Source organism: Buteo buteo, chromosome 19 (genome assembly GCF_964188355.1).
Source record: "Buteo buteo chromosome 19, bButBut1.hap1.1, whole genome shotgun sequence".
NCBI classification, from domain to species: Eukaryota; Metazoa; Chordata; class Aves; order Accipitriformes; family Accipitridae; genus Buteo; species Buteo buteo.
In genome coordinates, this window is record NC_134189.1 from 5,377,843 (window position 1) to 5,400,164 (window position 22,322).

The 22,322-nt window shown below is 38.6% G+C and overlaps 1 protein-coding gene across 3 annotated transcripts in view; it reads right to left on the reverse strand.

Moving 5' to 3' along the window:
* Positions 1 to 438: 438 nt before the first annotated feature.
* POLR3B (RNA polymerase III subunit B) overlaps positions 439 to 22,322 on the reverse strand; it is a 79,370-nt gene continuing 57,486 nt past the window's right edge. The window contains exons 24-28 of one of the 3 annotated variants that reach the window (XM_075052019.1): positions 14,549 to 14,652; positions 13,484 to 13,650; positions 11,064 to 11,177; positions 6,045 to 6,218; positions 439 to 1,153 (exon numbers count right to left, since the gene is read on the reverse strand). In XM_075052019.1, the coding sequence (XP_074908120.1) occupies positions 1,024 to 1,153; positions 6,045 to 6,218; positions 11,064 to 11,177; positions 13,484 to 13,650; positions 14,549 to 14,652 (689 nt within the window). In that variant the 3' untranslated portion in view covers positions 439 to 1,023. Of the gene's footprint in view, positions 1,154 to 6,044; positions 6,219 to 11,063; positions 11,178 to 13,483; positions 13,651 to 14,548; positions 14,653 to 21,165; positions 21,221 to 22,322 lie in introns of those variants that run through there. The other 2 variants (XM_075052020.1, XR_012653667.1) reach the window with 2 other exon arrangements.

Genomic DNA, 22,322 nt, shown 5'->3' on the forward strand with positions numbered 1-22,322 from the left:
TTTAGATCTAGGCCTTGGATCTCATGAAAAAATTCAGCTATTCCCTTTCTAAATCATTTTGGGTCATTCAAACCTGCTTCACTGTCAGTGGAGGATTTGTTGTTCTTCATAGTTCTTTTTTTGTTTTGTTCTTAAAAAAAGTTTTAGCTATGCCCATATTTGAAAAAAATTCTAAAACCCTAGGACAGCATACATCAGTACCTAGTGTTTGCAGCCTGTCTTTTCATGGCTTTGGGCCAGTGTATTATTAAATCTGCTGTACTCAGTAGGAATTGAATGGCTATCTGTAAGCTGTATAATGCACTATGCATATGCAGTCACCTCCCTTGAACTTCATGGAAAGTGCACATGCTTAGCTGAAAGCAGATTGACTGTATAATCACACCATTGCTCACCCACAAATGCACCTGCGTATTGAAATCCCACTCAAAACATCTGAGTTCAAGTTCTTAAGAAAGCAGTTTAATTTCTTCTAGTCTGACACTACTTAACAAAATTTTAACGCTTTAACAAAATGCTTTAGGAATAGGAAAATGGTTTTGACATCATAAGAAGGCTTTACCATCCTTACACAACCATCAACACATATTCGGGCAGTATTTTTAAAAACATTTATTAGTCTTTCATATTACACTGGTCTGGAAAACGTTTTTAACCTCTATGAATAAGATGTGCATTTAGCTCGGCTCAAGCCCTAGTCCAGCAAAGCACTTTTCAAAACCAAGCATGGGGTTGTTTGAAGTGATGCAAGTAGTTTGCTGGATCATGGCCTTAATCCGCAATTCCCACATGTCCTGTTCACGCAGACTAATCAAGGCTTTCAGAACTTCTCCTAGTGTATTCTACTAACAGAGTCTCCCCTCTCAAATTAAAAACAGGTAGGATATGTAAGAAAGACTTCTTACACTGTCTTGCACCTCCCTTCTACCCACTCAGGTTTTAGTTATACCTGTTCACCAAAAAAGTCTTCCAGTTATATATGCTGGATTTCAATTTCTGTCAAGTACTTTCTTCCACCTTTTTTCATTCATTGTACTTAGCTAGTTTTAACCTAGGTATGATGTTCATTGACTGCAGTTCTTGGAATAAGAGTTTACAGGCATAAGGTATGCGCAGAGAAGACACATGACATGATGATTTGCAGTAGTGGCACCTAGGGAAACAAACAAAAAGAAAGTCAGAGTTGGTGCATAAATGAAGCTCTGCAGAAAAAAACAGTTGCCACTATCCACTGGTTTCTTTGTCCACTTGCATTTAAACACTGGGCTCAGTCCTAGTGCTTGAGACACATTTTAGCACTTAAGTCAGTCATAACCTTAAGCCCTTGAATAATCTGACTGAAGTCAATAGGACCTTAAATGTTAAACCTGCACTTTTCTTGGAGGAGAATCACAGTGCTCAGTAGTTAACAGGACTGACTTCTACTTCTTCACCACTGACATAACTGCCAACACAAATTCAGCATTGCATAATGAGAAAAATGATGTGAACAAAGCTAAATATTTCTGAAAACATGGTTAATGGTCCAGTTTTTGTCTTACATATGTCACTCAAAAGAGGCAGGAAGAAAGAAGGTTCACACTTAGGTTTTTTTCCTTATATGCAGTTTCACCCTATAACGTCTCAAAACAGTTTGTATTTCAGAAAAGAGGCATCTCTTGTCTTACATCTCTCTGTGTGAATACCCAGAGCTTTAGTCAAGATGGGAAACCAGTAAAACTGCTTTAACACATATTCTTTGCATTCTTTACTCAAATAATGATCTTAAAATTCTGGGGGAAAGGGATTTTTTTGTCATATAGATATAACCTTGTCCATATAAGGCATATATAGCCTGGTCACTCAGCCACCTTCCCAGTATCGGGACTCAAATTCAGTGGTGGTAGCAACTGTTTAAATTATTTAACTTCATACTCTGTGCACACACGAAGGAAATTAAAAATCTTTCTTACAAATATCAGTTTCCAACCTCCCTATTTCCTCATTCTCCTGTATATTCCATCTTCTGGTTTTGTAAAGTTCAGAAAGCCAGGCCTTTGGGAACACAGAGTGACTCAGCACTTCCTAACAGTGTAACAAAGCTCTTTTTCTGCTTCTGTACTTCAAATTTATATTTCTGGCATAAAGTCGTAACAGTCTGAAGATCCAGTAAAGGAAGAATTAGCAAAATTCCTACATGCCTCTGTGGTACAGAATGAGGCTGAGAGTCAACATTTACAGTAAAGCCAATGCTTAGTCACTTGTTTCTGTTACCAGTGAACTTGACCTAGAGCACGTGGAAGTCAATGGGGACAGGTCCAATAGAGTTGGTTAGTGTTAATAAGGTTCTTCGTTCTGAGAGTTGGTGTTAGTCTTCCAGTTACTTCTTCAGACTCTACTACTTCTCTTTTACAGACATACTTAAAGAGCACGTTGAAGAGCTGGTTATTTTCCAAGAAAACTGTGGTTGCCTTGACCTCCACATGCTCCATACTTGCAGCATTTTATTTTTTTTTTAAAAACCAAGAAAGCTTTCAACCAATGACACAGATGCCTTAATTACATTTCTGCAGTTCATGATGAGGAATGAAGCTTCACTTATTCCCAGTAATTGCTTTGGCTTTGCCTAAATCTGACTATAGGCAGTAAGAAGGTAATAGACTGAACTAGATGTTTCCCTGAAACAGGCTTCTCCTGTAGACTCTGTTACACAGGGGAAAAGTTACAGCTAGCATGCCTTTAAAACAGAACAGACCTCAACTGCAGGTTTGTAACTACTCCCCTAGTCCAAATTTATAGGGATAGGTATATTTTTATGGTGAAAGGAAGTGACCTAAACAGAAGCCATTTTCCAGTGATAACATAGCAAGTAATTGTTCTCAACAGAAGAAGCCTTGCAAGGCCTGGAAGCCTAATGAGGCACAACTTTTCTGCTATGACCAAAAGCCTGGCATCTGATTACAGCTACTAGGGACTGAGGAGCAGCGACTACTCACTACACCACTACACCCAGGTTCAAAGCTACACCATTCTGGGCCTGCTTTGTACTTGGATGGGGATGACCCAGAAAGGTTGAGGTGCAGTAAGTACAAAGCTCTGTCAAACAGAGATCACAGAAACTGAAGTACGTGAAAGACCATTTGGTACTAGAATTGGTACTAAACTGGACAGGAAAAGGCAGCTGTGCCAAGGCTGAATCTGGGTCAGAAACAAAATTTTTCTTCATGTATATTTTAAAATATTCAGACTCTAGGGATCGGAATAAATTCTTGTCACCAAAAAAGGACCGAATTCTGCTCATTGCATTCAGTAGAGTCCTGCCCCTGAGCACCTGTACAAGAGCAAAGTTGGAAAATTTGCATAAAACTGGTACGTCACAGTAAGTTGCCACTGTATTTTTTATGGGGACAAATTCTGTCACTGCCGCAACAGTCCCCTTCCCCTCCAAAAGTACCAGTTCAGGCCCCAGCACTGATCTGCTGTTACTATCTTGCAGAATAACATTACCCAGTGGCTAGTCCTTGCCTGGGAGGAAGGGCTCATCTTCCTTAAGACAAGTGCCCTTAATGCTAGCCACCAAACAATATGTTTCTAAAAGGTTTCTTGTAGCAATGTCTTATTAATGCCAGAATCACTGAAAAGGCCCATTTGGAAGTTTCTCTTAATGACTTGGTCTCTACTGTGATGATCATTATAGGGCCACTTGCTTCAGCTACTAGTAGACAGAGCATATCATTTAGCAGAAACTACCTCTTATTGATTACTCTCACACATCAGACAGCTTTTCACAGAATCAGATTTCAAGAATGTCTCGCTCTGTCTGAGAGAGTAGTTTCTTTCACAGTTATTTTAAAAGAGTCACTAAACTTTGTTACAAAGTTCAAAATATGAAATATATTACCAAGACTTTAAGAATAAAATGTAGTACTATCTCTAAAGTTGAAATTCCTAATTTTCTTCAAGGCGCCCTCACTTCCTGTGGTCTCTGAAAATCTTCAAGGACTGCTCTGAAAGCCAAGGTCTTATAAAAAAAATAATTGAGCTACATCTGCATGTGAGGTTTTTTTAAGGCAGTGCTTTACACAGTTAGAAGTGGTTGGTTGGTTGACTTATGGCATGCCCTTCCTTTCAGACAACTTCCTTCAACTGTTATTTGCACTGCAGTAGTTTTAAGAGGCCTGGGTCAGAAAAAGGCTTCACTTGTTACATACAGTGCACACACACTCAAGAAAAACAGGACACTCAAAAATACTTACTGCACAAAAGCCAGCAGGACAATGTCCAACTAAAAATCACCAACCACAACAGGATGCACAGAATAGGCCTTGTCTCTCCTCTGGATTTCACACGTGTTTACCTACCTCTGTCTGAACTTCTGCTCCACAAGGAGCAGAACTGCTGCTCTGTTAGCAGACAAACGTGGTGCTTGGTTTCTGGCCAGAGGCCACACGCTTCAGAAGAAAGGTCTGACCAAGGGCAGAAACGGTAGCTGTCACTTTTACACATCTACAAACTGAGAACACACCTTACTTTCCTACTTCATTATATCATGGAAAAAATCACTCTCGAAGCAGTGAAGTGAATGAAGTCCAATTTCCTGCCTCTCCCAATAGATTTGATATTGATATCCAAGATGTGGCAAGTTTCCAACAACGTTCTTTTGAGGTATTTAGAAATGAATCTTTCTCCTCCTCCTTCTGACTCCCCATCCTCCCCCGACATAAATATTAGAGTATGTTGTAACTTGAACTCACACGGTTTATTTTTTCCTCCCTTAGTCACGGGATTCCAGGTCACCTGTTTTCAGAAAGCTTGCAAGAATGTTGTATCTCATAAATTCCTATTGGTCTCACAAGTCTCTTTTTCTGCCTAGCTAAAACAAGACCAAGCTAAAGCAAAACACTTCCCTCACCTCTAAAGAACATAAAAAGAAGTTTCCCTAACTTCTGATAATAGTGGTATATTTCCAGCATGTTACAAGGGCAACTTTAAATCTAGCATCTCAAAATTACTGTAGAGAAAAGATGGTTAGAGCAAAGCCCATAGTGCTATACATGGTGAGCTCCACATAGTTTTGGCATCCAGTTTTGTGCTTCCCCTCCATGGAAAACCAGTTTGTTTGCAGGAGATAAAATCAGTACTGGCTTAGGACCCAGAGTAAGACAGCAAGACCATTAGCTAGTCTAGAGATAAATTTCCTATGGACAAGGCAGTTGGGCAAAAGCCACCTGAATTTCCAAACAGACAGCTGCTTCTCTCATGCTCCAAAATGGGACTGATGCATTTGTCTGATGCTTCAAAGAGGAGCTCCTTGTTTTACAAGACTACAAAGCAAAGACATTTGGGAGGGGCACAGTCAAAGAAAGCAGTATGCATGTGATTATGAACTCCATAGCTAGAGAACAAGAAGGCAGGAGATGTTGCTTTCTTCTCCCATTCTTCTGTGCCCACTCTCTCTCTTCAGCCTTGTGAGGTTCAACATGTGACTGTACCAGGAAGATCTGTGACTAGCCTAGCTAGTAATCTCAATTCTGATGTCAGAAGAGTCAAGTACATCAACACAGCTGTTTTCCCCTTTTCAAAAAATAGATGATATAGAGGATTGGGTGTTTGCTAATCCCCTGCAAGGGTGGGAAGGAAGGCAGCAGGCAGAGTGAAGGTAACCTTTCCCACAAGCACCGTTGGCTGTGGAAGACAATACTTGTGCTCCCACAGCAGGAGTGACCCATGTCCCATTGACAACACACTCACTTTGGTCCTAACTTCAATCAGACCACAACGAAGAACCATCCCCTGCCACCAATTTTCCAAATACCAATTTTGAACATTGACACTGGTTTTGATTAAGGTGCATGAGACTGTTAATCAGTGTCTGTGAGCACTTTTAAACTGAGAAACACTATAACCAAGGGCAAGGTTCTGTTACAGAGGCACATTTATTCTGTACCACTTTGCTTTATGCACCTGAGGTCAAGGGTTTTTTTGAAAATATGAAACATGTCACATGCATAAAGTGAGGAGGGGACACCATGATTTACAAAAAGCATTACAGTTAGAAAACTTACCAGCCAGAGTACCCCAGCAAGCCACACTGCCCACAAACATCCACTTCAAAGGCATCACTTGAAATCATCAGTCTCTCCAGTAAAAGCATGCTGGCTCCATAACCTATCAAACAATCCCGTTCCATCTCTCCAAGACGTAAACCACCATCACGGGATCGACCTTCAGTGGGTTGCCTTTGAAATAAATATTTGAAAAAAGGTAGTAAGTATTCCAGAACATACATTCTACAACTCTAGGAATGCCTGTCTTCAAAATGTAGGAACAGTACAGGATCAATGGACAACAGTGTTCTACAAACCAGAGCTGCTGATCTCACAAATGTGTTATTCAAGTTGAAGCAATTAATCTTTGCTCCTGCACTAGCAATATGATGTAGCTCTGTGAGAGGCAACTGCAGCGTCAGGCCACAACTCTTTACCTCTTGGAATGTAGCTGAATAAATGAAAACAAAAAGAGACTGAACAGTATCCAAGACAATCTGGACACAGATTTGGTACTCTTTCTTGATGAGACATTCAGTATAGTTTGTAGGTAACTAAATGAAACAATATTCAGCAGCTACTGAATTAATCACTAAGCTGACGTTTCAGCTGAATGACAGCTAAGACTAAATTATTAAAATAAAATAAAATAAAATAATTTTTGATCTGGGAGAGAACACCAAAACAAAGCAGCAAACAAATAGCACGCACATTACTAACCCATTGAAATCCTACTTTTTTCCCCCCCATTTGTCTAGTTTCTTTTTATTTTATTTTTTAATCATTTTTATTTTTTTCATATCTGACTGTTAATAGACTAATTTTTGTATTGTATAGGTTCCTGGTTTTCTAGTTACTCAGCACAAATCAAACTCTCATCTTCTGTCTGGAAAGACTTCCTGTCCTCATGGTGCTAAAGGAAAGTTTTAACAAAGCAATGTAAGTATACACTAAAGATTTTGAGGTAAAAAGGCAAGGGACAGTATATTATTTAACATTATGACTGTTTAAGCCAATTTTTTTTATTGGACACCATCAAAACTTTTAACCTCTTGTTTGTCATACTGCAATTTCATACAGTATCAGTTCTACTCTCATGTACTAGCACAATGCTGTAGTACTTAGGTTGCAAATATTAGAGTGAACTATGAAGCAAAAACAATCTTAAATTCCTGAAGCACTAATATATTGCATGCATTTTATTAAAAATTTTCATCCTAGTATATTCCCTGAAACATGACAGCAAAGAGAAGAAATTAAAAAAATGTTATTGGCAATCATAAGAGGCTTCACTGCTCAGTGAAACCCCATGTTTATGTGCTGTTTCTGATACCTCCAGCAGTGTAAACCACCTAGAATATCCAATGACAGATCTGGCCCATAACTTTTGGAGTATATTTTGTTTATATTATTTCAAACAACCAAATTTGTTAAGCATACTAAATATATTAAAAATAAGTTTTTGCCAACTTATTGCAACTCAGAGAAAAGGATTTATAAAAGCCTTTAACATCTAATAATCTTTTGTAACAAGTGTAAAAAAAATATACCTAATTACCAGACCAAAATAACTTCTAAAGATGCAAGTTGTATTTGTTTTTAGGGGGAAGTAGTTTCCCTTACTCTGACCACACTGGAACCTTAAAACTAATCTGCTTGTAATTCAAATGGTCCTTTTCATTCATATAACCTTCTATTTTTCCCACTGTTGGGAGAATGGATAGAAGTTGTTTACATCCTGATTAAACTCCCTAGGGCCCCCTCCCCAGATGATGGCACCATCACTGTTTAGATGCTGTTTTAAAGGACTAAACCTGTGGTGAATGCAGTTTCTCTTCTGAAGTCCCAAGAGGCAGATTTTGAAAGCAGTTGGGGCCTCCAAAGACAGAGGCATTTGCTGCAATGCTAACAGTGCCTGAGTTCCTTCTACCAACTGCATTCTATAATATTAGTTAATGCACAAGTCTACTTTCAAAAGTTTCGTCAGGTGCTGTTCTGCAGGATAAAATGACAAAATAGCTTTATAAATGTCAGCCCCAATAAAATCTCAGTCCAATTAAGGGAGGATAAAAACCTCTTGATGGGGTCTCAACTCACACCCTTTAAGAGTTGATATGCCATGGGTCTTCCAACAGATACAGGATGAAGATTTCTAAGGCACCTGAAAACCCATTAAAAAAAACAAACCACAAAAAGCCCTCCAAACCAAAAATCCCTAACTTGAGTCTTAAGCTCTTAAGCATTTCACTCCCACTGTCAAAATGACCTAATTTAAAAAACATACCAAACAAAATCCTCCCTCCCTATAAAGTAGTTTTCTAAAGTACCAAAAATTTCAATATTGAGATTGGGCCTTTGAAAAGAGTCTATCTTATGCTCCCAAAGTCTATCAGATTCTTCTTCTGGCTCACATGAGTTTGAAAATTCCTCACACCAAAGTTTGTTTAAAATGTTAAAACAGTATTTATAAAGCATTTGTGCTTCCCCTTTGCCGCTATACACATGTACACTGCAGCTGTTGCCCTGAGCAACTACTTCCATTCTTCATTTTAAATATAACATTCTGAAAACAAAGCAGACCTTTGAAAATAAGATTGGAAATATCATTAAAAAGAGATATTTTTCATATTTTAAAAAAAAGTTCTTAAAATTCTTAAATATTAAATAAAACATAGCAGTTCTTTAAATAAAAAAATAAGGCCGAGTGGTCTTCATACTATTTAACCGCTGCATTTAGAAAAAAGCAAAAACCAATTAACTTTAGTGTTTTTAAGGACATTAAGAATTTATTGGCACTAATTCTGCATTTTCTGGAAGAACAGTGGGTTCAGCTTTATGGCCCTGTTCCTTGTTTCATTGGCCAGTGGGAGGAAATAAGTCTATCCCCATGAATAAGAGTAGGCCTTGTAGGTCTCAGCAGATCTCCCTTGTGCCTGTTACGGAAAACCAGTGGCTAACTTGAAATGGAGTCATCAGCTGAAACGCTGATCTCCAAGAAGTGGAGTATTACCTAAAAAAACACTGCCTGAAGGAGGAGGGCGTACTGTGCTCCCAGAGTGCCGAGAGGAGCCCTGACCAGTGTCATCACATTACTCACTTGCAGTGTAACAGGAACTGGCATATCTGATAAGTTCAAAAGACATGCAGGTGGCAGCTCTGACAATGTCCATCAAAACAACTACGCATGCAGAAAGCTTATATTGATCTCTTGTAAGGAAAACTAAAAGCAGTTTATCTATTAAAAAGATTTAGCAGGACTGGGTATCTAGGCAACACCTTATATAGAGCTGTGTTTTAAACTAATTGTCAACTACTCACGGCAAAATAAATTAAGTATTGTATTTCATTTAACAAATACCAATTCAGAGGGCAACATCCTAGTGGTTTTTGACTGTGTTGACAAAGAGTGCTGCTTTGCAATTCTACAAAGTCTTGTTTCAATCAGAACAATATCAAGCATCAGTGACGTTCAAGAAAACTCGAGTCTTCTGCCTTATTCCAGATGGAAATACAGCTTTGCTCTGTCAGTTAAGGTACATTTGATATATAATAAAACACATTTCAAGACGATGACAGCAAAATTCCATGTTGGAAGCTGTTACAGGATTACTTTCAAAAGCAAAAAACAATGTTAGAGGCAATCTACTCTCCAGGAAGTGCAATGGATGATAAAACAATAGTGAGTATGAAAGCTAGCAAAGCAGACTCTCTCAGCAGAAGCGATGGCAATAACAAAAGTTTAATTAGTTGAGAGGAAAGAAGAAAATTCCTAAAAGACTAGTCAAGAGGCAGCATAAATTGAACATCCACTAGCTTTCCTGAAAGTCAAATAAAGAGTGCTAGCTACATAGTATGATGCTACTGACTGGAACAAAGAATCCAAAGAAAGTAAGGGGTGGGGGAAATCACACCACCTTCATCTTTACGTGTAAACATTACCTCGACTTGGGATTTAGGTTTCATTTAAATTCAATATCAATAAACAGTTCAGAAGTTGGGGACACAATACAAAAGCAGATCAAGGGATTTGGGTAAGCTAGGAGCTCCAGTAAACCAACTGCATGCACTGTTAGCTAAAACAGCGAGTTTTCATTTCCATGTGAAGCACCAATACTATGACTAACACACCGAAGAACAGAAAACAGGGCAGACAGCCCATTATTTGGGAATATCACATATGTTCATATAGGCAAGCAGCTGTGGTAGGAAATAATGGTTGTGCTACACTTGCTCTTCTTAATGTGGCTGGTGGAAAAGTTGTTGGAGAGAAAACCAAGTTCAGGCTTAGTGCAATGATCATGACTCCAAAGCAACTGAGCATGTATCTTTAACTGGGCAAATAAAAATGGAGATTTACTGTTGGCATCTCTGTAACTTTTACAACTTTTTTGTGTGAAAGTGTTACTCTCCTGCATTGTATTGAATGATAACTGTGGACCAGCACATACAACCCTAAATTCTGTTTTAGAGTTGAAGTTGAATGGAAGAGTCTGCAAGGTAAAGTGCAGTATACCAGGGCTGCACATTATTCTAATGCTTGTTTGCACTACACTAGGGCCAATGCATTTGCTTTGCCTTGACAGGTGAAGACATGGGCCGCTTCAACATTAAGCTGCTGAATACCAACGGATGCTGAAATATTAAAAGAAGTTTCTTCCTTCTACTCATACTCAATTTTGTAAAAGTACAAATGTTAAAAAAAAAAAATTCTTCCTAAAATACCTACGATATGAGCAATCTGACAGGAAAGGGCCACAGTGTGCACTGTGAATCAGCAGATGGTATTCTTACCAACTGCTAACAGAAGTCTGAGAAGTGAACTCAGTTTTGGACCAAATAGAGCACACCCGGACACTCTCAGAACAACCTTCTGCCACAGTCTACTGTGAGAGCTTTTAGTCTGTAACAGCGTATTAACAGGTAATAGCATTTTGTGTCAAGTATCAAAAGGTAAACAAACTTTGGTTTATACCCATCAGTCAGCTGGGTACACTTCTGAATGCACACAAGAATTTTGTGCTTAGCCTGTCACAATACCTGGTGAGCACTGCTCTGGGTCCTCGAGCTCTTGCATGCATTTTATCCAACACCATGTGCTTTAGTTTCTGGTAATACACAGGCCCAAAATAGATATATGCTTCCAAAGGTTCCCTGAAGGAATAAAAACAAACAAAGAAAACAAAACCAATATTCACAGTTAGCACATACTTACCTTAAGAGAGACAAGAGGGTCATGTATAGGAGGAATTTGAAACAATTTGGGAATCACGAGTCCTACAAAAATGTGTTTAGGCTTTCAGGGCAATCAGTCTGAAAACCCCACAGGGAACATCTCTGAACACAAGAGCAGTACACTTCCAGCACCACATACTGCTGTATCCACGCTAGCAAGGAACAAGCTCCTGAACTCTAGCCATACGCTGCGCAGACATGCTGGTATAGCTGCAGATACCTGTTTCAGCTATATCATGTTAAGTCCCTCCTCAGTCTGTGCAGGAGCGTTACAACAATGTCATCAGTAAGCAATAAAGACTGAATGTGTCAGACCCTGAAGAGTGACTTAAGTTATTTCTATTTACATTCCTTCGCTTTACATCATCCACACAAAAAACAAAGGTAAGCATATATGTAAACAAATATATACAGCATAAATGCTCAAAATACCATTTCTATAGGAGTACTTTATGCATTTGCATTTCCAAGGATAACTTAGCACTGGCACACTATGAGCTCGACAGTCTCCCCTTCTGCTAATTCTCCCTGCACACCGCTTTGAAGCACAACCCAAGAGCCAGATGGGTGAAAGCCCTCTCTGAGCGGCTGTGCATCAGCACAGCTGTCCCTGCAACACTGCTCAGCAGCTGTATCCACAGGACAAAAATCACTGCCCTGGCTGGCACTGGGGGCTCAGGCGAGCTGGGTAAAAGGGCTCTTGAGAACTGTGTTTAGGCACTGGCATCAACTTAGGAACATCTGTAAGCAGTACAGAGGGTGTTACTCCATTCTACAAGCTGGAGTAATGGCTAAAGAGTCTGTGTTTAAAACACCCCCAACTGTAAGAACAGCATATGCGCTTAAAGATCAGAAAGCAACAGTTGAAAGCACTCAGTTATTTCCCAGCCACCACCTTCAGCACTAAGAATGACCAGATTTAACACAAACTCAGCACTTCCACCGATTAATTTTTAAAAAATGTATGTGCAACGTAAAAACAAGTGGGAGACAACAGCATTGCACCTCCCATTCAGAGTCATTACTGACATGATGCAATGTTATTCCAAAAGCTGCCTATTGAAGAAAACAATAAAACTTAACTAGACATTTGGAATTTGCAAACTTCCACATTGTTATGAAATCTGCCTTCAAATTTCCTAACAAATAGATTAAGCATGTGAAATTTGCCTGGAAGAATATCAGTACCCTAAAGCAAAGCCTCTAAATAGGGTACTACAAAGTTGAAGTTTGAGGACGGGGGATTTTTAGAGCTAGATGATTTTATTCTCCCTAGGAAACAAGATTAGTCAGATTTGTTAAAAGTCACCATGATGTATCAACAGAAAGTGTTTCAAACACCAGGATACTTGATAACGATTTACGGAATATGGAGTAGGTAAAGAAAACAAAATCATCTCTCTGAAACAAAAAGAGAAACAACATATGGAATAAGTTGGTAGGAAAAGCAATTAAAATAAAAAGTATTAACCCCCCCCCCCCAAACTTACAAAAGAGACCTAAACTTGTTCCTTGAGAAGAAGGGAACTGGGAGGATCATAAAAATAGCAGGAAGGTAGGATTAAGATACATTTTGGAAGGGCAGGCATGTGAAGCCATATGGCCTTTTCCTGTTCCTAAACTATCTTATGTTCTTTGAACTCTGTGTCTCAGAAGCCAGTCCGATCAACACAGCAGGAAGTTTGCAGATTAGAGTATTATGCCAGACTGAATCATTGTGTAATTGAAAGAAGGAAAAAAAAAAGAAAAAAAGAGTGCACACGAAATATTCCCAAGGAACAGACACCTGCCTCCAAATCCATATTTTACAGTACTATAAAAGTCAACATGAAAATGCTTATCAGATTCCAAGCATATATAAGATTTGCTGCCAACAGAAACTTGAAATTTCTTACAATCTCTGAGAAAGAAAACCTTGATTTTACCTTTTCTTGTCATGCAGTAGAAGTTGGGAAATTTTCATATGTACTACAAGGGCCATTCACATTACAGCCATGCAAATACTAGTAATTCTTAAAATGTGGAACCACAAAATACTTCTAAGAAGGAGGGGGGGAAAAAAAAAAATTTGTACGATTCTTCAAGCCTCTTCCCTCCATCTCACAGAGCAGTTTGCAAATAACAGAAAATTCCTGAGCTCTGGACATGAGAAGATTTTTCGGATGTGTCTCAACAGGATTACCCCACTCCCCTGAAACATCTAAATCTATACAGCAGATTCTTACCCAGTGATACCAGATGTTACGTAGTCCTTCCCTAGGTAGTTATAACCATGGCGAATAAGATCTTCGCACACATCCTTAACTTTACTGCCTCCAAAAGCTGTTCCATAGTGAAACCTGCCATCAAGGACCCCAGCCTTTCCAGCCAGGAGTTCAATTAACTTTCCTACCTGTGCAAAGAGAAGCAGAGTTAACAGCCTGCTCACTAGTACGGGCGTGTTGCTGGATTGGTCACAGCATAAGTTAGCCAGGCAAAGTGTCTGAGATGGCAGCCTGGGTATTGCATGCAATGGGAGGAGTGAAAGAAGCCCAAGAAGAGGGAGTACTCCTGTGTGAAAGGGGAAAACCAGACTCATGGCAGGATCTGGGAACACCTTTAAGGTCCAGTCAGGCAGCTCCATTTTTTCCCAGTTGTCTGGAAAATGAGCAGGATCCAGTGTGGCCTTCTGCTCTAAGAAACAGCCTCAGAGATTGACACGCTACAGTGCAGCAGGGGGAACAGAAGGGAAGAAGCTAACAAAGAAAAAAACATCAGAGGCTGTACGAAGTAATCAGTGGAGGTCCCATATAAAGGCCAGGCTGTGAGGTATTTAGTGTGACGCTGCAGCACAGGTGCAAGACTTGCATCAGTTCCAGGGAGGTGTGTGTAATGTAGGAAGTTATATAGGTCTAGAGCTATTATTGAAACTTCACTCCAACCTTCACCTCACAGTCTGCCACAGCCAGCTTAGTGGGCATAGGCAATAGGGAAGGAAGAGGGAGAGTGAGAAATTTTCAAAGAGAAAGGGTGCAAGTGAGGTATTCAGCTGCTTTCCTATTAGCTTGATACAGAACAAAATGAAAATGATGCACAAACAGCCCGCATCCCTACTCCTTTTACAGGAGGATGTTTCAAAACATGCAAAACAGAGGGCTGAATACTTAAAGGAGAGCAAGCGTGTGGCATGATGACTGGAGAATATTCTCAGTGAAACCATGTTTCAAAATTTTTTTTGTTTCTTCCGGCTAATTTACTTCACTTTCCCTATTGGGGGACACTGTGTCTTTAATCGTAACACAACCACTAACCGTCATACGCGATGGGAAGCCATGAGGGTTCATTATGATATCTGGACAGATTCCTGTATCGCAAAATGGCATGTCTTCCTGAGGAACAATCAGTCCACACACCCCTGCAGAAGAGAAAACATTTCAATTCAGAAACAGCAAACCACCAGCAGGGCTGACGCTCATCACCAGATTTTCTTTAGTGTTTTCCTCCTCCTCTCTTTCTCATGGATCACTTTTTACCCAGATTCATTACCATGACCAGTGCTCACAACCTGCAGCCTAGAAGAGAGCCCTTGTGACAGGACTGGCAAAATTAGCATACCCTTACATAATGCTCCCAGTGATTTGTGAGTTAGCAAATTAGGGAAGAAAGCTTTAGATACAGTTTTCAGAGGCAACCAAAAACTTCTGACCAGTCAGACCGGAACATCTCAAGGGAGACCTAGTTTTTAAAGCTGATGCTATAATTTCCTGCAAAAAAAATGAAGAAATCAGGCCTCTTACAGTATCTCTTTGTACAGGCAAAATTATTATCAATTCAAAATTTGTTTATCATATGTATCTTTGCTAAATACTGTGAATGAAAACAAATCAAGTCAGGACTTTGACATGGACTGAGAGGAGGTAAGTAGGGCAAAATAAAAGAAAAAGAACCAAAACCAAAGATTTTTTCAGGTAGCATTCATTTTCTGAGCAAAGACTGCTTTCAATGAATTACAAAGTATAATCCACTCCCCAGACTCCTTACATTTTGTCAGTCCATGAACACAAACGGTACCTTTAAAAGTTGTGGAAGCTTTTTTCAGTCTCCATCAGTATTGGATGTAAAACAAACTAAATCGCCAAACTCTAAAACTATTTAGGAAAGATTAAACAGAAACATGACAACTCATTTAAAATAGACTATCATACATCCCAAAATTTTCCTTCCAACCCTTACAACTGTTTTACAGTGAATTCTGCAGATCAAAATACTGCAGCTATAAATGACCACGAGATCTAACATTAAAATTCAGGTGCTAAAATGCAGCTGCTTAAGCCCATACTCCTTTGAACCAAAGCTACTGTTTCAGTTGGACAATTTCTTCCAGAAGCCCTTAGAGCTGAAAAAGTCTGCAAGCTATTTGCAATCAGCCTGCTGCAACTGCCAGAGCATGCTTTGGGAACAGTCCTGGAGCGGAGGGGGCTCCTGGAAGACTGAGGGTGCTGGTTACATCCCTAAAAAGGCATCCCCCGACCAGCCAGTTCACAGGGGGATATTGGCGTCTGCTCAGGAGGGAGCTCCTCTTCCACTGTCCAAGCAAGACAGGGATAGGTGTATGGGACAGTAGCTAATAGAATGAGGATGGTAAGTATGGGGGAAGGGAGCAGGAAAAAAAAAAAAAAAAAAGATTGGAGTGTCTGGGGCAAGGAGTGTGTGGGGGGTGTTGTATATAGTTTTTAAACCTATTGAAACTAATTTTCATTGTTTTATTATGATAAATCAATAACATCCTCCTACCCCTGCCTGCCAAGCAGCAATCATTTGCTGAAAATTAAAAAAACCCAACCCGCTATCTCTTGTGCACACAGCTTTTTTTTATCCTAAAATTGCATACATAAATACTTTATTATATATGTATTATGACACACACATTTTGCCTTATTCGCATTTACTTCTAAGAAAGTATTAGGTTGCATCTGGACTTCATGGCACCTGTAAGCCAAAAATTAAATCTTAGCTAACTTAAAATTACTTTAGGCTCTGAAAACCTTTTATATGCCAAGCTGGTTCCCATAGCAGACAGCCACTGTGTTGTTTGTTTTGTGTGAAAGTGAATGATAAAAGATCCATGAAATCGACACAGAAAGGCAGAACAGCAGAAAGAACTGAGGGCTCTCCATCATAGCGGCTTCTACCCTCCGCTGACTTGTATAACAATGGGACCTACACACCCAACTGCAGATCTAACACAGCTGTGCATTTCATTAGATGAAGAGCACTAGTGACACAAGTAAATAATTAACTTATTCTGGTCCGCTGACTGTGGTTATGAGACCAGTCATAGCTGACAGATTTTAATACAAGTTAACACAAAGACAGCATAATGAGCTTAGAAGTTAAAAACAAAATATTTAGACAGAATCCAGCAATGTGAAGCTAACTAGGCCATTTATAAAGTTTCTATTTTACAGAAGGGAAAAAGAAAAAAAAAAGAAAAAAAGAAAGCTATAAAACCTCAATTCTAAGCTTCTGTATTTTAAGAAGTCACTGAGTTTATAACACATCTATAGCATGCCCATGTGTATTTAGAGAACAGGACAGAGAAGCTTATTCCTCCCCTATGTTTTATGGAAGTTCACTCCTTCTCATAAAAACCTGTTTAAAAAGCTCAAAGAAATCTTTCCTATATACAATGCTACTTCTAAAAGCAAGTAACTGCAATTCATTTAAAAATGTAAATTATTTCATTTTGCAGTCACTTGCCTTCAGAAGCTCTTCAGAGACTAATCCTTGCAGGTCTGCACTGTAAACTCCTGAATTTGCTACTCTTTTTTCAGCCCTGATTGCTGAGCCAGGGTTTGCAGCAGGGCAGTAAAAGGCAAGCCTAGCAGTTCTGCATTCCCAAGCAGCTGCGAAAAAGTGATCAAGTGAATTAATCCATATAAGTGCAGTTATCACTTGCAACTGGTTAATAAAACAGTAAAGGAGAAAAAAAGAGGCTGGATTTAAGACAGCCTCAAGTTCCAAACGTTGCCCTGTCCAAGTGTAAACTGCATTTCACAATTGAGCTGCTCAACTACTCCCCATCCAATATTCATAAATAGGACAGAGTCAAACTAGTAGGTAACTTTGCTCTGTGGCTGTTAATACAGGTTATTAAGATTTCCTAATTGTTGCTGAGTTAGACATAACATGAAAATTGTTCGCCAACATTCACACAGGACATACAAAATAATTTGGTTTCATTCATTTCTCTTCCCCTCACAATTTTTATATGCTGCATCGGAAATTTAGTGGTACAATTTCACATTAAATGCTACACTGTGATGGGGCTGAATATGCTCTCACCTATACACTCTGAAGTTCTCATCTAGGACCAGAATCAAACATTAACCACCAGAAAAGGCTGCAATTATTTTTCCAGACAAAAAAAACCAAACCAAAATTTTTTTTTTAATGTATGGACTAACAAGTGGTTTGTATGTTTGAGCAAAAAAGGATCCAGCAGCATGCTACACCTAATTTCTTTTCAATTGAAAACCAAATTGAATTCTAGAAAAAAAACTTTGTATATCAATTTCATATCAGCTTAGATGAAAATTAGTGAAAATGCTAGCAAATTCTTCTAAGATATCCCTCTCAGAAAAAAAAAAAAAAAAGTAGATTACTAAGTTTGGCAGTTTACTGCAAGGATAACAGTTTAAATCTGAATAAACTTAAATCAGACATCTACAGTGGTTTAACATGCAAGTATAAAACAGCCATAGGCAGTGTTTTTCAATGCTATTGTATGCCAGCCAATAAATGACAGCCCTCTGACTATGCATGATAGCCCCCATCCTCACACACACTATCTGCATCAATCCCAACAGCATCTCAACACCCATGTACCTCCACAAGGCCCTGACAGAGCATAAAGACCCCCTCACCCCCATACTTTTGTCCTTAAAGAGCTGCTTTTTCTAATCAGGAGAAATTCAGGTTTCCAGATTTGATACCTTTTATGTGGTTGCTTTTACAGTTTGCTGACAAACATGAACATACACAGACTTGGTAAAACAGCAGTTCAGCAGAGAGGGGGAAGGGGGGCGGCAGGGAGGGGGCAGGGACAAAACACAACAGTATGGGAAAGTTTTTCACCAGCTACAATAAGATGCCTTCTATACACACACACGCCAAATGAAAAAAAATCATCAAATAAGTCAAAACAACCTAATATAGAAAACTAATTACTACCAGCAGGAGGGACATTAGAGAGCAAAGGAGACTAAGTGAATAGAAGCAGCAGTAATACCAGTTTCTATCAGCAAGATAAAAAGAAGCGCATTACTAAATGTGCTTGTTTACTTATTCTAATGATATGGTGGTAAAAGAGCTAGAACTAACTTGAAAGGCATCTAGTTTAGATTTACCAGATTTGCCAGAATTTGGAAATACTCCTGAGACATAAGACTACGTCACATAATTAAGAGGAGTTGTAGCTGTAACACAGCGCTGTATATTGTGGACAAGTGACAAAGAGATGTGCAAAAATTGGTAAGGTTAAACAAAAATGTACATCTGCTTCAAAACTCTCTAATTACATACTGTGTTGGCTAACTAAGCATAAAACAAGTCCAGAAGAAAAAAAGTGCTGCATCACATAAGCTTTGTTCAATATTGAATCATTCACTGATCTATCATATCACTTGCTACATCCCATTTGACATAAGAGGTAAAGAACAGAATTAAAATTAACAGATAAATAATGCATAAGTAAACTTGATTAGTTTTCTTATTAAAAACATCACTCTAAATGAGAGGAGGTGCTAGAAGACAATACAGTTTGTACACTGCTTTCCCATGAGCTGCTGAATGGTCTGATGTGATAAATTTGCATAGTCTGAAGCACACAAAGAGCTGATTAATTGAAACCCTTACAATGCTTCTGGAAGCAGCTATTGTAAAACAATAACCATAGGAACTTTACAAAATACACATGGCTGAATGAGTCAAGAGCTTAATAAAATGTGTGTTCAGGATACACTATTTGGAAACAGAATTAGAGATTTTTATTCTGTGCCATAAAATGCTAAATCACCCTAATTTCAGAGGTTCAGTTGAGGATTTACTGAAAAGGTCAGAAGGTTACCTGTTTGCCGCTTGAGATAAAAAATGCTGTAATTTTCTTCTTAAGACAGCAAGCTAAGCAGTGGTTTTGTTAAAAATAAATAGAAAAAAAATGGTATGAGAAGTTTTAATGGCATTCTGACATCTCATTCTCTTATATTCAACTTCTGAAGATAAAAATAAAGTAAGAAATTCCGACCTTTCCTGATGCCTAATAACTACTGTCAGCCCACATTCCTGCAGTCGATAACAGCAAATTCTTTTTAATGCCACTTCAACCATTTAATTCCTATAAACCCACTGATGTTTTATTAGAGATAAAGTACTAAGTCTGACTTGTAACATGGGAGAAAATGACACAAGTAGCCATTTAAAATTAACATCTTACTTTACATGTTCTGCTTATACGTACTGTACAAGTGCCCATTAAAAGGAGAAAGAGAAGTTGTTCTCAACTATGAAGTTAGGCAAGCAGAAGGCAGATGCTCAAACCAGTAAAAATTTTTAAAAGTAAGCAAGGTCAGAATTTGGTAGATGGGCGGTATTGTCATGAAGTTTATGTAGTTGACAATGCTGTCAGTGGATTTTGTTTTGACACTAAAGAACATGGTTCATTTAGGAAAACAAAGACCATCTTTCATGAATTTAAACTTGCTTCCTTGTCTTTGGAGTTGTTTAAGTGCAGATACTTCAGAAAGGTTTAATCCTTTATCTTAGATCTTCAGCTATTAAAAAGCTTCTGTTTGCCAGTTCAAACAATCTCTTGCTTAAATACAGTTTTTCCACTCCTCAGGAATACTGTTCAGTATTGCTGCTTAGTTCTGTGATCTACAGGACCTTTGTTGGAGGTGTTAATCCTTTTTCACATGAGAGACTGAGAAATGTTCTTTCAGAGAAGTGATATATTGCTTTTTTTCACATCAAAGGAGCCCAACTTTTTTCTCATTGTGACTTGTAGCAAAGCAAGAGGAAATCTGGAAATATAATAATTTAGTTTGTATGGAACTCAGATGAGGCTTCTTTAGCTTAACAATCCTTTAGCCTTCTGTGCTTTGAAAAGTGACTTTACTTGAAGAATGCAAGATTAAAAAAGCAAAATAATTAACCAAAAAAAGTTTCTTTATCCTTCTGGAAAATATATGATGCAATATAGTTAAACCAAAGTCCTATAGCTCAGCATAAATCGTCCCTGGAAGGTAGATGTTTATTTGTAAACAGAAGCTTAAGGGCTTTATAGACTAAAGGGACAGTCCCATTCCCAAAGATATTACTGCAATGACCAGTTTGAAGATGCATATTGAAATAGAGCAAAATATTTGCATTTCAGAACACAACATGAGGGCCTCATTTGTTTTTTTTCTTCTCCCCGTATACTTCTTTGTTGACACGTCTTGAAGGAAAGGCTAGCTTTTACAAGCAGTTTGGAAGAAGTGTACTTAAAACACGGACTTGCATGAAAAGAGGGTGTGGTGGACAGGCCAGAAGTGGTGACCCTTGCCAATACCGTGTTGACATGTGAGAGGACACAAAGATGGTAGCAAATACAGAGGCAGTGGCATAGATCTATATTGTTACAGAGGCCTACAAAATCTACCTACATATTTACCGAAAGGCTCTTCTGGAACAAAAGGCTACAGCTGGTTTGTGACATTTAATCTGTCGTATCCCAGACACTTTCCAATTCTCTTACTCTGCCTCCTTCTGCTCCAGTGACAAAGTATAGCTTTGAAATACAAATCAAGCTGGAATATAGGAAAAAGCCCATGAAAAAAACTTGAGAAATATGTTTGTGCAATCTCTTACTTTGCACATATTTACTTACTTTAAAATTACTACTACAATTCCGCAAAATCAAATCTCCTCTTCATGCACTCCTTCTAGAAAATAAAAATATTTCACAGAAAAGATTGATAATACAGAGACAAATATGCTTTCTCTGCTTCTCACTGAATTAAGGTACTTGCCAGTTCAAGCTCATCATCGGTTTAAATGGCCCTATGATGGGCTTAAAGCTAACATTCACAAATTAAACTTGAAGTGGCAATTGCCTGCATTCAGACAAAGATAAGAGAACAAATTCAGGGCTAATTAAAAATTCTCTCAATGGAAAACACTAAACTGTTAGTATTATGATTTGTTTCACAATTGTCTATATTCCTCTGTTACGACTGATCCTCCCCCAATTTGATGTCAGAGAAGGATGACACTAGCTGTATTTTTAAACAAGCTAGCAAAGGAGACTTTCCCTTTCCTTTTCATGCCTTTTCTCCAGTGCTATCATTGCCTGTAATCTAACATTACTGTCAGTATCTGGTTCTTTGCAGTATACTGAAGTTGCAAAACAGTGAACTGCACTGTTCTTGTCAGTATTTTTTTTCTTGGTATCCAATACATATATCCTCTCCACTAAGCACATTTCTCCTTTCTCCCATTTATTGTAACATCTTTTCCCATAATGTACTACAAGCCAGTGAACTGAGAGGTTTACTACCAGGAAGGCTATGTATCCTAGTAGAATGTAATAATTTAGAATATGATCACTCCCCTGATCACAAGAGATGACTACAGACTGATGCACTGGACAGCTAACAAGCACATGCCTGCAAACTCTGTAACACAACTGTTGCAACATTCCCACTCCTATCTCCAGAAACAAGCTGAAAGGGACATTTGCTATTCTGAATAATTGATGGTTTCAGCTTATTATTATAGCTCCAAAGCACAGATACATGGGGGATCCATCATTCTAACCTGATGCAATGCCAGGCATAATTACGGATACCCTCAAAGTTCCCTACAGCATTTAGGATGTTGTTTTTCATTACCATGGGATTTCCACAGGTATTTTATTTTGGAAAAAAAAATGTTACTAGCTTTCTATGGCTTTTGGGATATTACAGAAAATACCACCAGATTCCAAAACAGTGCATATTAGCTGTTTCTGCATTTGACCATGAATATCAGGGTGTGATGACTAGC